This window comes from Myzus persicae, unplaced genomic scaffold, assembly GCF_001856785.1.
Source record: "Myzus persicae strain clone G006 unplaced genomic scaffold, MPER_G0061.0, whole genome shotgun sequence".
Classification (NCBI taxonomy): domain Eukaryota; kingdom Metazoa; phylum Arthropoda; class Insecta; order Hemiptera; family Aphididae; genus Myzus; species Myzus persicae.
The window spans coordinates 160,972-178,904 of NW_019104189.1; the positions used below are offsets into that span (position 1 = coordinate 160,972).

Here is a 17,933-nt window from a genome sequence, read left to right on the forward strand (position 1 = left end):
TTGTATATAATTGAATATTAATATGTTATAAATATTATATACAAACAGCAATAAGAATATTATATTATAGTTAGTTTGAGTACTTGTATTTAAAAAAATTTATGAGTCAAGTATTAAAGTATCAAATACTCGACTTAAATCGGCATCATTTTTTTTGTACCAGTAAACACGAGTACTTGATTTAAATCGAGTACTCAACAATACTCATCTAAAATCGAGTACCTACTCCAATATTTTATTGAAAAAATAAAAATAATAAATGCAATTGTTAATTGTTCTATACCTATTAGCTAGTATTCATGTAATTTAAAATACCTACTCTAGCAATTTACGAGTACTCGCCTTTTCGAGTAAGGTTAGTTATTCGAGTAATCGAGACGATTTTTGAGTACTCGACCTTTTTCGACAACTCGACCTTATTCTAGTACTTGACTTTTGAACACAACTTGACTCGAAATAATTAGTACTTGACTTAAAAATAGTAATAGGTACTTGCCTAACTTAACTATATTATATATAAACCATTTATGTTTAATAACAGAAAAGAAAGCGAAGTCGCCATGAAAGTATGTAGTGATAATTGGACAGACACCTGGAGCAACTTTGTGTGTCAAAGTCTTGGATTTACTGAAACAAAAACAACTAATTTCCGAGCAAATGAAAACTCTACCGAAAACGTTGTAGGTTATCTTAAGTTAAGAGATAACTCAACTTTAAATAGTTCTAAGAGTTTGACGGGATATCTTGAACCAGCGTCGACATCTTGTGAGACTGTGGAAATCAAGTGTTCTTCTAAGCACCGTACGTCTTTATTTTGTATGGATTTAATTTTTTGTATTGAAAATGTTACCCTATTTTTTAGTGTGTGGAGATTTTGGAGGCAAAGATCCACTATCAATGGAAATGTGGCCTTCAGTTGTCTACCTTCATAACACAAAAACCCATAAGTCATGTACATCTAGTCTTGTAAAACGGAATTGGATACTATCGTCTTATAGCTGTGTACATTCTATGTTAGTACATATTTCTGTTAAAACCAAAAAAAAATAATAGTTTAATTATTTAATCTTAAAATGTGTATTCTTATTATTTTAGCGATGAATCTCTATCTCCTGAACAATGGGAAGCGGTTTCAAGCAAATCTCGAGTAGCGAATGAACAGAATTTAACAAAAAGATCGGTTTCTAGGATAATTAGTCATCCTGGAGTAAAATTCGAAAAATTACATTATTTCAACGACTCGGTATTAGTAGAACTTAGCATACCGTATGATTTATCAGACGAAGTAAATACAATTTGTTTACCCGAACAAGTTGTTGATAACAAACAACCATGTGTCACTGCCAGTTGGTCTTATGAGTCTCCAGGAGGTGTGTATTGTATATAACTAGTTATTCCCTAAACTATGTTATTACAGAAATCAGTACAGTTATTACAGTGTTATAAATTGCACATTTTAAAATTATTAAAATATTAAATAGCAAAAATAATTATATCATAATATATTTCAGTACATTCCGTAAAAAGATTTTAAGAACTGTTCAGTCTTAGATGCATTTTTATAAACACGAGTATTCATTGATATTAAAATAAAAAACATATTATTTTTTATAATTACAGTTTTCAAACAGTTTTCACGCTATTTGTCTGAACCATTAATGCAAACAGATTTGTGCAACTCAACTAAACACTATAATGGTTTCCTAACAGAAAAGGAAATCTGCGTTGCTTCGGGAGAAATGGAAGCCAGTAATGTAAGTGTTACCATCACAATTTAAATAATATTAATAAACTAACAACTAACTGTAGGTCTGTAGGTACAGTGTTTTTGGTAAAAATATTATATTGATGACTAGCGTGTATTGTATAATGTAAAACGCGTATGTATCAGAAGGTACGAATGTATAGTAAAATAAGTATAATATTTAGCTCAAACATTTGAGATGGTCAAAAATCAATCTTACATATTACATAAGATTAGGTATAAGGTATATCATATTAAAAAAATATAATTATTATTCAACCAGACCATTCATGAACTGATTACTATAACAGTAGATTGGTATAGGTGATACAGTTTTTACATATTTTTAATAATATCAATTGTAGGAATACATTTTTTTTTAAATAATATGGATAAATAAATAAATTACAATGGTTTTAAAATGTACTAAAATATTAAAATTATTTAAATGCCTACTGTTTCACAAAATTATAATGCGATTACGACTATCTTCCATTATTTCAAAATTTGAGTACATATTTATTAGTTATTTATACTAATACATATATATTTTCAATTATATAATTGAGTTTGTAACTAATATAAAATTATAATTCAAGTTTACATCAGTATTATAATTTATTTGTATTATTATTTTTATTGCTCAATAAAAATAAAAATATTGATTTAATGTTAATGGCTTCGCTCAGTCAACATCTTTTTTGACAATAAATAATATTACAAAGAAATATTAATTTAACAAACTAAGTGCTCTGGAAAAAAATTTTAAACCTTCTTTAATTTGTACAGTTTTAATATATTAATCTGACTACAAAAAATAAAAAAAACAGAACCTTCATCAATTTCATATAATATCCTCATTCATTTTTATTTTTTAATTAAATAAAATATCTTAATGCTCATTCCTGTTAAATATTCTACCTCTGTGTTTCAAAAGACTCTTGAACTTGTTGAAATCAAAGCATCTGTGGTATCTGAATGATTACTGTTTATAGTAATATTATGTGCGAATTTGTGATTTAAATTTAGTTTTGTTATACATTTTACATTTATGAAATAATAGAATGTACACAAAAACCTTGTACAATGATAACATGTATGTCGCTCATTCGCTCATTAAAATATATCAAGGACATAATTAATTTTTTTGTTACATTTACCATAATCATTTTGATATATTTTTTTTTGTTTCCCGTTGAATTATAAAATATCGTTGCCATTTTACAGATGGAAATTGGATCACCATTAATGTGTTTGGCGGAAAATGGATTGTGGCAGGTACAAGGCATGCTCAGTTACCGGGGTGGTTACGGCCGATCATCAAAACCATCGCTTTACAACGCAATCGTAGAATCTGTACCGTGGATAGAGAACACAATAGCATTTGGTGTTTAACATGTTCTCTCGGTCAGCCCCCCCCCCCCCCCCATACGGAACTAAATAATTAACATTTTAATATTTGCAAAAGTATTTAATAATAATAATGAAACGAAAATCTATTAAACGACGGCCGTTATATTATCTAAAGCGTCGTTATGTATACTTTTTTAAAAGGGATATTATATTCATATAATATTATATTATAATGTATTTGATATTTTAAGTACCTACTTTTAATTTTTTTTTTTTTTACTTATGTTTTAAGAGAAATTAATCATGTAAACTTATCTAATTATACGGTATATTATATGTATACGGTTAATTAATATTTAAATTCATAGGCTTTTATAATGCGGCATGTTTTTGACACGAGTAAATAGCGAGTTGCCATATTGATTTATAGGAATATTATTCATGTCTGTAAAATATTATCCGTCCATTTATTATTATTATTATTATTATTATTATTTTGTATTTTATATTATTAACCAGTATAATAATATATACGAACATGTTCCTTCGGTCGACCGTTTACATTGTTTCGTGTGTTGGACACGCGATCATAATATTATAAGCTTCATTTAGTTTCGTTTAAACGACTGTATGTCAGTCGTGCAACGGTCTCATCGACGTAAACGCTCGTTAAATCCCAAAATTATATCTTTTATACTTGTTTGTAATTATTATAACATTTTTGTAGTTGTGCTCAAGAATATTATATTTTAATATATTATTATTTTATAAGTGATGTGATTTGTTTTAAAGTTTGATATTTTTATGTATCAACGTTTTGATGTACATATTATATTATGTATGATCATAAAATAATACATATTAATATATTATACAGAACTATACCAATATTGGTTGGATTTTACTATAAATATTATACTCAATATTAATATTAAATAGATATATTGTATTAATTGTATGATTTAAAATAAAATAAATTTGATTTCCATATACTATTTGGTTTAGTCGATTTTATGGAATGATCTAATGTATTTGATATTTTGTCGTTACCATATTATGAAAAAAGGTTATATTTTTATCTATATTTATTAGTTATCAGTATCGCTTTTTTTGAATAATAGATAATAAGACTTTAAGTGAAAGACTCCATTTTAATAATAACAACCGTATTGTACGCAAATATTGCAATTCTCAAATATGTTTATTACTTTTGGTGACGCACAAGGTATCAGACCACACAGTTTCGTGCGCGTGCAAAATTTTTCCCGTTTAAGTAAAAATAATATTACTAATTAAATTTTTTAATTGTATTAATCATTAAATTTCATTAAAGCTTAGTAATTATTATTATATTAGAAATTTAAAAATAATTTGTTTTAATCTAAATTGAAGTATATTGTGGATATAATATATTAATAATTATAACATACGAATTTATTTCTTTTGTATTTCTATGTTGTACAAATAAAAAAGATATATCACGATGTTCATCAGAATATGAACAACGTGTGGACAGGCTAGCCATCAACAACTGAATGGCACAGAGCATACATAGGCATTAAACCAAATTTTTCATGTGTATACTTAAAAACAATCCTATATATTATATTCATATACATGCTCATATGCAGTAACATATTTTATAAGGTTAACTGTATATGAAACTAAAAATCGGGAATATTGGTACTCAATCAGAATTATTTTTTAAAGTTCTTTTTTTCTTAACTTATAGTTAGGTATAGGTACTGAAAATGATATTGAAGTCAGAATTTGGCTGTTGGATTAGTTTCGAAGTTATGCCTTTGTAAGTTTGTCATTTTCTCTAAAGTTAACTTTACGTAAACAAGTAAAATATCCTAGGATAATTTTACCCCTGAGGGATTTGAGGGTGTTAGAAACCTGCAACACCGTCATGACAATGTGAAAGTATAGCTATCGTGAAGTCATAGTGTGACCCCGCTGTATAATTATTATATAAGTACAGTACATTTTTATTTCTAATTAACGGCCGCAGAGGTGTATGAAACTGTATATTTCTACAAGAAACCGGTGAATAATAAATAAATTACTTTGTGCATTGCTGCGTGTGGCTCAGACGTAGATCCAGATGATTTAGAGTTTTAATTAATTCAAGACTAATTCCAACAGTAAATGGAAAATGGTTGTTTATTTAAAAAAAACACAAGTTAAAATGTATTTGTATGTACTACAAGTCGTGTGTGACACGAAGGTGCTAAGGACTCGACGGCTATGATGGTACATCTCAATAATACAATATGCTGTGTTGCGGACTGGTTTATTATAAGTGGTGTCCCCCTTCCTTTTTTAATGTACCAAAGGTTCCACAATTCAGCCAACGCCCTTGCAGTTGTTTTTTGTATATGAACGTTATTATCGTATTAGTACTATAAATGGACTATGTTATATATGTGAATAAGCCGTACTTTAATGGTACGTTTCCAGGAATTGCTAAAGTAATTCTATTCTAAGCACATTTTTAACTAACTAGCAATATCGCATTATATTTAACAATAAAATGTTATTGTTTTCGACAACAACCCTGATATGCTATCCATCATGGTGTTATGGTTTATAAAAATTCACAAGTCCTCCGACCGTTACAGCATCTCAGCTGGGCGCTACACCGGAGCAACCGAATTAGCTCCCGTTTGAAAAAGGTATTTTATTAAGCTGAGATATGTACGCACATTTTCCTTCTCAATTTTACAGAATACAGTCTTAGGACTGTTAACTTAAAAGTAGGCTTTTTTAAAAACGTGTGTTAAAATTACAGTCTAGTTAAAATTTTAATTTTTAATTTTTAATAATTGGTACAAAATATAAATTAGATAGTATAAAATATAAATGTACCTTCACTATAGTAGTGTCGTCTATAGTATAATATACAATACGATGGCAATATATTATTGTTGTATTGGAAGTTTAGCAAATTATCGGTAAGTGTACATTTATATTTTGTACCAATTATTAAAAATTAAAAATTAAAATTGTAACTAGACTGTAATCTTAACACACATTTTTAACCAAGCCTACTTTTAAGTTGACAGTCCTAAGCCTGTAAATTGAGAAGGAAAAGTGCGTACACAAACGGGAACCAATTTGGCTCGTGGGGTTGGAGTTCGGGAACCAATTCGGTACCAGCCCGCTACACTTGTCGTTGCGCCGTGGAGATCAAGACTTGTTTCAGCACTACAAAATTCTATATTCAGGAGACCTAAAACGATTTAACGGTTTGTTAAATATTGGGATTCAAGGTCGACATTTTGACTCAACGCCAATACTTAAGATACCTACGAAGAGACCTGAATAATGTGAAAATGGAGAAATCCATCATGGCTAAAACGGCCACTACAGCCAGTGTTATAAGAATGACGGATATAAAATATCGCTCTGTTATGATTACCATTGTGGTAATTCTAGACAGTATGGATTTAGAACCTCATAAGATTTCACCAATAAATTATGTTAAGTCGGAGGCAACCGCCGAGCTCCGTGGTGCAACTAGGGGGGTGCAAAAAGGTTTTTTTAGCGCCCCTTGTTTTTTTATATCCAACTTTTATAATTTTACTGAAATTCCTTGAATTTTATGTTTTTAAATTATCGAAAATTCCCTGAAAAATGTCTAATTATTTGGTCGTAAGCCATGTAATATAATTCATTCCATATTCGGATATTCCTGTAATTGTTGAACCATTAACGATATGGTATACATTATACGGAGAAAATAATATAATGCTTACGAGCTATTTTTAGCTAAAAAATGGAAAATAGGTCGCATCAAAGAGCACTATATAGTATATTATACTAAATATATTATGTATACTGCGGTGGACTGCAATATTACTGATGAACCCGCATGGCCGCATGAGTTGTATAATAACGTTTTAATGGGTAAATCTTTATTATATAATTTTTAATCTTTATACATTAATGATTAAAAATGAAAATGTATTCAAACTTTTGTAAATTTCAATTACAATTCCGGTAAGCTTTGCTACTTGTGAGCGAAGTTTTTCGACAATGTGGCGGATAGTAAACTGGCTAAGATCAAGCATGCTTCAGCAAAGGTTTACTAATTTATCTTTTCTGTCTTGCTGAGTATTGAAAAAAGATTTAATAAATCAGCTTAATACCGAAACTATTTTGAATAAATACTGCATGAAACCCTGAAAAATTATGCTGATTTAAAATATATGATATCTTAGTTATTTATTAACAAGATTATGAAATTAAAATGTACCAATATGTTATTGATATTGTCATAAAAAAGAGTACTATTAATTTCTTTTCTTTTATTTATGTGAAGTGCGTTATGTATTTTAAAGTTTTGATTTATCAAGTATTGTAGATTTAGATGCAGGGAGGTGTGAGGGGCTTTGCCCCCCACTGTGATGCATTCACAGATTTAGCCCCCGCGTTTAGAGGTCAAGTTGCGCCACTGGTCGAGCCTGAGGTCATCATCAGTGTTGAAGCCTACCTACTATTCCATAATCACAGTGTTCCGTCTACCGTTTAAGGCGTTTAAGCCATGCCCGTGTGAATAACACATAAGACTTGACCATAATATACCAAATAATTGTTAAATATTAAACTATTCACCTTGTGTTTACGTTCATTATTAATGACTAAAATCGTTTAAGGACCTTTATCAGAACAATTTTATAGAAAATATTTATATAATTTGGAGAATAATATGAATATTCTGAACACGTGTATGAATAGTGGAATTTTAACTTTACGGTATAGGTATTCTCGGTGCAGAGCGGCAAACGGTAACAGCGATATTTTTCATTGGTCATCAATCTTTCCACAACCTATAGGTAGGTCGTTACCACTAGTTTTATCTGCATTCATCTTGCCATCGTCCGATTCACTACGATTTTACATTTTTACCTATGATCGAACCTTTTCTCGTTGCGATCAGAAAGGTTATATATTGCGTTTCAATGGGTGTTATACTGTGCAGTGCTATGATTTCCCAGTCAAGAATTTCAATTAAAATCAACCATTTTTATGCCACATTCAGCAAGTGCGTTGTGCAACACAATTCTGTCAAAACGAGTCCAAATCACCTTTGTACTGACAAACCCGCTTCCCCGTCTCCCGAAGAATATGCTTTAGGAACTCAAAAAAGGTAGGACGCACCTGTTACTTATATTATTCATAGTAGCTCTTTGCATGAATAATATTGACAACTTATTTACACCTATTTTACACTCATTTTATATTTTACAATGGGTGATTTTACGGCCAGTAAAATTGTTTACAGAAATACAACATTAGGAAAATTAGATAGTTTGCATACATTTACGTAATATATAGGTATTTATCAATTTCCCGTAAACCACTTACTCGCCGTCTTAATGCCACTTGTGATGCTGATAATTAGGACTCACACTTGATACATCTGCATTTATTTTTATTTTGCTAATACGCTGCTTTTTTTTACAGAAATTTGATTCAGGTCAAATAATAATATACCTAGTCAATATAATGGTACAATTTTTGTTTTTCATTCAATTAATTATATTAAGATTTAAGTTCGTATTTATGAAATATTGTACCTCATTGTAACGGGTCGATATGCTTTTTGGTAATGTTATGCGTTTTTATACTTATTAAGGGAATATATTGCATTTTTGATATATATTGTAGCCTCTAGGTACGTTGCAACCTTACACATTATCGTAGTGATGCAGTTAGTGACGGAATGCAGCAGCAAAAGGCAGAACGCTTATAAATTAAGGGTTTTGAGTATAAGTGCCGGCAGCGGCGGTCAGCGGGACACAGCTTTAAGTCGATATATGCACACAGCACGCCGCCGGGAATCGTGGGTCAAAAGCCAATGACGTCACGCGTTCAGACAGTGACGTCATGCCGAAAAGGAAAATGTGTAACAGATTAATCTCCCTCGTCTCGCGCTCGCGCCGTGTCGACGAACTTAGGTAACCGGCCGAAACTGTAAATAATATGTGAATCTAGGACGTTTCCCCTCGAGTCCTCCCCCCACCCCCCCCACCCACCCGGACAAAAAATTAAAAGTAAAAGTTTTAAACAATAATATGCAACGCAAATCAATAATAATCGTACAAACCATTAAATTAATACATAAATTTAATTCAATAATAGTTTCACATAACTTATTGGTTTATCAATCATTACTCATTAAATTGGGTAATAAATCCATAGCTCGAATGATGATAGTCGATAGACGCCGATATGATGATCATATATTTTGGGTAAAATCAAAGAACCTATTTTATGTTTAAAAAAAATATATTCATTCAGATGGAGAACTTCTAAATACCATGATATGTATACCGTGAATACTGATACGGTTTTAACTCTAATATACGTGAAGTGGTTATGATGTGGAGTGTGGAAAAGATGCCTATCGGTTGTGTGCTGAAAATATAATACCTCTAACACTGCTACCATTACGTGCATACAATAATATACATTCAGGGTCATTTACCAAGAATTTCCTTTAATATTTAATGTATTCAAATTCTGATGTTTGGAATTCTTAAGTACACCTACTTAAGGACCATAATTTAAAATATTCAAATCTTTTATATAATTTAAGGAGTGTCCTGCAGTATAAACTTTTTTTAAATTGAATTCTCACGATTTTAATATAAATTGTTAAGGAGATAATATTTCTTTAAAAATGTTTGCATGTGTTATCAAAATTTGAACGAGTAGATTTTGAGTTATTAAATAGGCTATGATGATTTTAAATGATGAAATAATGATGCAATTTGATAAAATTACAGAAATTAAAATAAATGTATTACAATTTCATATTTTGTAAAACTATTATTATGAACTTCTTTATTAGTACATAAAGTGTTATAACTTATAAACGACCTACTTATTCGAATTTTTATTTAGATGCATCCAAATGTTAAAAAAATCACCATCTCATTAATTCTACAGTCAATACGAAACACAAAAAGGTAGTCTTCATTAAAAAAAAGAACATTATATCAATCCAACAAAATGCACCTTAAATTCCATAAATATTGTAACTATTTGAAAATATGAACTTAAAATAGGTATACCTACTTAAATATTCAAAAAACAGCATTTGAATACACTTTTAAAAGATAAAAGAGCGATGAGTGTGATTGGTGATTGGGTGAATTCCTCTGTAATCATTATATACATTATACACCATGCATGTATAGGTATATTATGTTTTTATTGTATGAGTAATGCGCATAATGGCATCAGTGGCGGGAAAATATTTTCAACATAATATAACCGCTACACCCACTAGGTCTCTATCCTACCCTTCTCTCTCTTTCTACTTCCAATATGCCACGAGTAGTTCGCTTGACTTATATATGTATGGCGCAAATAAGGTATGCTAAGACCCCTCCAATAATATTTCAAGCCCTCTCGAGAAAAGATGAATAAAAAATATATTCAACTTATAAATGAAAATTGTTTTTCAATAAAAATTTTATATAATAGACATTTATTGTGTAGGGTTTATCTTCGAAAGAATTTGTATATTTGTCTACTATAAGTTAAAATATAATAAACTTTATGCGATTTAAATATAATTTATAACATATCACTCTAAACGTCATTTCATAGTAAGTAGTAACTATGACCTAAATCTTACAATAATATTATTTGGGTAGGCACCTACGTAATTTGAAAAATACTGAAAGATGAATACAATACAGATTACGTCATTAAACAATAATGCAAATATAAGACATACCTATGTAAGACTAATCTACTGTAGTGGTATAAAACCATTATTTTTGTTAAAATAATTTATCATTGTATTAATTAATAAAAACTTTTATGTAGGTATACAAGTATTAGAGAATGGTAAATCTATGAGAAGCTTGCCAAAGTCCATGAGAATTCTACTGTTTAAATAACAACTCGGGATGCTTAAGCTTCCATACACATATAATTTATTTTTATTTACACCGCTGTACAAATATTTGTATACATCTATAATACTAGTCCACCCGACGTTGCTCTTGCCAAAGAGTTGTCTTTAAAAAAAATATATTTACCAAACTTCTACTAATTACTACAGTAATACAATATTTTGTAGCAAATGGCAACTCTATAAGTAAACAAAAAATATTTTTTTTCACGAGTTGAAAAAAATGTTTGTGTGAGCTACAAGTCTGCAACGTTTATAATAGCTCTATAAGGATTGAAAAAAGCTATATTAGCGCCCTCCAAGTCTCAAGGAATCTATATATATAACTTTTATTGAAAACGGTCCAGTGGTTTTTGAGTCTATTAACTTCGGATAAACCAAAGTCCATTTTTATACATATAGATATATAGCGTAATATTATAGGACCTATTGTTATTATTGCATAGTCTTTGTGGTGCGTATTGATTGAGTGCTGCGGCAACGAGGCTTACGTATCATTTCAACACTCGGGCAGTCAGAATTCCCACTATTTTGACACCGAGACTGGTTAAAATAATTATAAGGTTTTACCGCGACAATATTTTATATGTATATATAATCGTCTATAGGCGTCTTCCCGTGAGTGTGCTTGTCTCGTACACTTTATTATAGACTCCATCCGTTTCAGGAAACAATCGACGACGACAACGACTGTATTTCGACATAAAATATACACCTTTGCCGCACAAGTCAAAACTTTAAGACGTTTGGGTCAGGTCTTGGGGTGAATTTTGATCGATTGCAATAATATTCGTATACCTAAGGTATGTCTCCAAGGTATTTACTGATGACATAATCATACTTTCGAAGACCACAAGTACCAGCTACGCACCATAGGTATTATATTCTCATTTATTAACCTAAAAGTTTAAAAAATATATACATCTATCTTGTTGGGGTTATATAACTACAACAAACTACACGTCGAGTGGTCAAAACTTTCTCAAATTATTGGCTAAATTGCAAAAAAGTATAATCTTATGCAATAACAAACATACAAATGAACACGTTTTTCTTTAGGTGTCTATATGACTACATGCCAGGGGTGACTAAATTGAGGCTCGCGTCATAGTAGCATGCTGCTCGTGTCTTATTAACAAAAACTAAAATTTACTTATTATTTTTAACAATTTTTTTTGGCATAGGTACATGAATAGATTCATTTTAATGCTTGATTTGAAACGTTTAGCGGCTGTTAGCTATATCTTTATTACTATGATCAAATGATAAAAAATATAAAATGTATTTAAAACAATTTCAGCTCCTGATGTCATTGTATTTATCCATGAGGCTCACAAACATATTCATGTTGGCCACCCTTGCTACATTTATATTTTTAATTTCATAAAACTAATACCTATCGTAACAAGTATCCACAATTATTGAAATATGACGTTCCTTAATCAGTTAGAGAATTAAAACTTTTCATTATTATTTTGATTATGTATAACTACCACAACACATCCAAATTTAATCTATGTCACTAAATTATAGTCAATAAAATAGTGCCTCTGTTAAGTTACTTAACGTATTATATCATTTATATCTATATGCCTCAGTTCACCAAAACAAGTAGAACAAACTTAGCCCGAACACTGTGTTTAAAAAAATAATGCGATATTTGCATGCGTATTGTAATAACATTATGTAAATTACACAAACGCACTGCGTGAAAACTTGTCAAGAGCGCTAATTATCGCAAAAGATCCACTGAGCACACAGTGCGATGCTGTTATAGATAACTTTGAGTTTCAACCCGAAATTATACCACAACTGTACAGAAATTAATTTACGTGGCCATTCGCACTACACAACTCCATACACAACAAAAGTCAACAACCACCGGGCACCTGGCACTAATATATACATTTAACCGAAAACTCTAGTCCTAAAACACTCTCTGACCATATTATATTCTACGTAAATGCGTCAGTTCATTAAAGGAATGCAGCATTATGTTATTATCGTTATCCTTAATCTATTCCGCGGACATCTTTTAAAACCAAAACACATCACACGTCACTGTCTAACTAAATAAAAACTGAATAATTTTGATAGGTTATGCGGCGACTATACAAAAAGTCAAATTGGTCATTTGACATCAGTCATTATTATTTACTTGAATCTCTGTAACCAGACACCCTAATTACTGGTGTTTTTCGAGGGAATTGGTATTCAAAACGGGGAAAGTATAGGTATCAACTCTGCTGTATAGTAGGTATGTGTCAAGTACTAGAGTTTACATTGTCACTGAGTAAGTCACTGTAACGTATATATTAAATTGAAATTCAATGATAAATCATTATATATGAAAAACGACTCTGGACGAAGTCGTCTGTCAGTCGATCGTGTGTCTGCGGAAACAGCGTACACTTTATCACTCATTACCCTGAAAATATTTTTCAGTTCCATTGTGGGACATAAATCTAGACTAATGGATCATAAATTCCTATGACTTATATTTTTTTCAACTCGTGTACTTTTCACATGCGCAGCAGTACAACTTAATTTTTTTTAAAGGCAACTTTTAATTTGATTAATTTCATGGAAATGAACATTTTTTAAACTTACATCTAAGTAAATAAATACATTTTAAATTTTTAGTCTAAATATACCTAACAAAAGAAACAATTTTTAGAAATGCTAATAATTAATAAATTACTCTTTGAATTATTTATTAGTTTTTTTCAAAACATTACAAACAAAATAAAATACATCTTACCTCGGCTAGTATATGCAATTAGAAATAAAATTACCTTATACATTAAAAAATAGATTTTGTACATTATGCAAAGTATGATTAACTCACTAAAACGATGAACATTAATTGATTTAACAACATTTTAAAATTCATCATGGTTGTAACAAATATTTGCAATATAGACAATAATTTTAACAGTTTATGGTGAAAATTTAATGTTGGCATGTACGCACTTCATTTGCCTATTCTACACGCCGTGATAGCCAAGTATTAAAATTTAATCGAGTAATAGAAGAGTTGCATAATAATTTTAATGAATATGACGAAAATCAAAAATAATACTTTTCAATTTATCAACACATATTAAAACTTTAACCACTATAAATCCAGAGCCTTAGACAAAAAATATAAACTGTTTTTACTATTTAACTTTGCATTTGTATACCTAGCTTATAAAATAATTAACAAATAATAAGAACTTCTAATATCGTTGTTACAAACTTTCAAATTATGTCTACAGTTCATATTAATCATAACAATTAATTTAGAATATAGAATAAATACTCAAGAATTATTATCATAATTTTTTAACCGACCAAATTTTTAAGCTAAATTAAAAAAGTGGAGATTATATTATTTTAATTAGAATGATGCCATTAGGTTAATTCAAGTAAGATAGATATACATTGGTGGTGCAGTAATTAAAGCTTAAAAATTCCTAATATTATACTATACTAATCTCCATTACTAACTTTATGTGACGTTATTGTAGAGTAGCAGAAAAATTTATTAATCTTTTATCTTCAAGTGCTTTCCATCTATCTAGTATATTTTTTATATTAGAGAAAGTACTTTTAAGAATAAAATACAATATTTATTCGGATATTTTTTTCTATGACCCTATTGAAATAAATCAAAGTATTCAATATTAAATATTATGTGAAATGTAAATAACTTTTAACTTTTCTGACTAAAAGTAAAATAAACTCAGACATTTAAAATGTAAAAAATACTGTTATTCTAAAATTTATAAGCCATAGCTCATTGGTCATACATATTATTATGACATAATATGTTCTATGTTTATAATATATGATATAGTATATTATACAATCATTATAATTTATCAATATTATAATATTATAGAATCCATTAATTATTTTATAAGTAATATCTCATGGTTACTCCATAACTTGGGATAATGGGATCCATACAAACATGCAAGTATTATATTTTTATAATACGTTTTTTAAGTATTTTCAATTAATTTATTTTTCTAATTGCCTTTATATACGACTAGTAAGTCTTTATAAAATAAATACAATCTATGAATAAGGGCTTATAAATAAATAGTACATCAGTAAATACTCACTTAAACATGTTTGTGGGTTTACCTCCAATGAGATAAAGTTTTAATATATTAGAAGAAGTTATAATTTGTAATTTTTAGTGAAACAGAAGCAGAACTAGATTCAATAGTCAATTCATTGCTTTGCTTTGATATTATCAAGTTGATTGTGAAGAATAAGTCGAAGAAAAAATGTAAAATATGCATAAAGCAACTTTTTAATATGTATCCGGAAGCGATGAGTTTCTGAGTTTCAAATTGCCATCGTCACATTTTTCACAGCGTTTCTTTGGATGTGGTTGATTTCTATTTGTTCCTTGTGTTGAATTTGATTCAATAAATTGTTGAAATTTAAATATATTAATATTCAACGATATTACACGTATCGGAGTATTTGAAAAATGTCATTTTGGCCAAAAGATGTGATCAAAAATCATTATATTTGTTTATTAACTGGTGAATTCCCTTATAGTACTTAAAAACATATTCATGTTTACAACTTATTTAGAAGTCTCGAATTTCAATTTTACTTTTTTTTTAGTTTCTTGATTGACAATTTTCCATATCACGATTAAATACTATAAATATTGTATTAAACTGAATATGAAATTTTAAATTTTCTAATACCTTGTTATTTTAAGAGTTAATTTAAGTGTAAACAAAAATCTGTAAAAATATTGAATTTTATTGTAAATTTAAATCATGTAATCGTCATCCTTGTAACTATTTTAATTGTCACGGAATAGCTATCTGCGTGTAAGCATTCTACAAACCACTCAAAAATATGACCTTTAGAAGGCAGTGGACATTATTTTATGTTACATCAATACTTCACTTAAAGTCATTGAATATGTTACCATGGTCAATTTGTATACCTACTCAAAACATAAAGTGTAACACAACATAACATTTGACGACCGTATTTGTACAATAATTGTATTTTTTTTTATAAAAATACAAATCACTATGTTTTACTATTATGTACTGAGTTATTCAACTGGTGGCTATCATATATAGCTTTTGTATTTCATATTATTTTAATTTGATTTGATTGGATAGCAGTTTTAATATAAGTGTGTAATTGACAATTGTGTAGAATGGAATAAACGTGACCAGTGACAATAATTTTTTCTCAATTCAATACATTTCAATTCGTTATATTAAAATATATAATTTCCATAAAACAATATCGTTATTTTTTTCTTACTACCTCTGCTAGGTTTATCATTGGTATTGTTAAACATGATGTAAAAGTACCCTTCACACACGTGTTCCCCCCCCCCTACAGTCCTAAAACTCTACAGTACCACACAACCTACAGCTAATGGCCTCAGTTGCCGAAGCTTAAATCAAAAAAAAAAAAGTACCCTTACACAGGATAACGTAACAATACACATGCAATATAGGCACAAGTAATAATTTGAAATTTAATAAGTGTGCAGAAACTTCAAACGGGTAACCCACCACAATGACATTATCACATCAAATATGTGTATATACCATTGGTGTGGTTGCATGTTTAATTTAAATAAATAAAAACAATTTGGGTGTATATGAGTTATGTTATTGTTAAATTCCAGTTGTATGTAGGAAATATACCAAATGGCAATGTACCTACGATACGAAACGAATTATACGGTTTCATATAGCTATTACATCAACATCGATCATCTCTTTAGTACATCAATTTAGTAAATTGTAGACTCGTACGAATAATTTACAATACCTATACATCAATAATGTCACTTCACGTCATGGTATATTATAATTTAATAATATTTATAATATATGGCATTTAGGTGCATACCTGTACCTATTTCTGTTAGGGATGACTTATACGTAATAGTTAAATTAATCTATAATAATTTTAATGGTAAAAAAATACGTATGTGCACCAACATTCATCTGCGAGCAGGTTGTGTTGGTAGAACACCAAGAACAATCGCATTCTACCTCGTTATTTCAAAATTTCCCACGAGACTTCAAAACCAAAATGTAATAAAGTACTATCAATTTGTACTTGAAGAATAAATAATACGGACGATTCATGAAATATAAATTGAAATAAAACGCTTTTGGATAGGTTACCTAGTAGATAATATGATAATATCATGATTATATTAAAAGTTAAAACGTATGAATAATAATACAAACATAATAATTATAAATAATTGTATCGTTCATTTAAAGCGATAGTCAAATTTTGACATTTTTTTCAGCTTAAAGAAATAAACATTTTCAAAAAAAAAATCATGGTGTTTAATAATCGGGGAGGCGTTCATTTGAAAAACATTAGTTAGTTTGGCCACAGGATATTTCTTAAATACTGCATACACAATTTAAGTATGGTTTGACCAAAGAAAGTAAACCTACTTTAAAGGTCCAGAAATCTGAACTTGAATAATTAATGTACTTATTGTAAATTCAAGGATAAAATGTGTAGAAGTAAGCATGTTTGGTCCATCATTTTGTAAACATAGGTAGGTACATTACACGCTGTTGAGAGTCTTATTGCCGACTATTACCTATAGCTATACTGTGTAGGATAACTATACGCCGAAAATGGTCGTTAGATTAGGTTTTTCCTTATCCCCGTGCACACGCGACAAAAATATAATCTCTCAGGAGTAATGGGGGGGGGGGGAGAACGCGACTTTGACGGGGTGGGCACGACAGGGTGTGTGCGTGCGCGACACACACCCTTTAACCATCGCGTCGAACGAACATCGGCCAGGATGTTCACCCCCCCCCCCCCTAAACACTGGGTTACCACCCAACGGAAATCGTGCGAGCGAGTACGGCGGAGTAGTGT

General features: G+C 29.7%; 1 protein-coding gene across 2 annotated transcripts in view; it reads left to right on the plus strand.

The window, feature by feature from the left end:
* Nucleotides 1–3,865, plus strand: part of LOC111039785 — a 64,169-nt gene extending 60,304 nt beyond the window's left edge. For both annotated transcript variants that reach the window (XM_022323416.1, XM_022323415.1), the window contains exons 15-19: nt 542–801; nt 863–1,013; nt 1,096–1,370; nt 1,621–1,754; nt 2,972–3,865. In XM_022323416.1, coding sequence (XP_022179108.1) covers nt 542–801; nt 863–1,013; nt 1,096–1,370; nt 1,621–1,754; nt 2,972–3,139 — 988 coding nt within the window. In that variant the 3' untranslated portion in view covers nt 3,140–3,865. The remainder of the gene's footprint in view (nt 1–541; nt 802–862; nt 1,014–1,095; nt 1,371–1,620; nt 1,755–2,971) is intronic.
* The last annotated feature ends 14,068 nt before the right edge of the window (nt 3,866–17,933 follow it).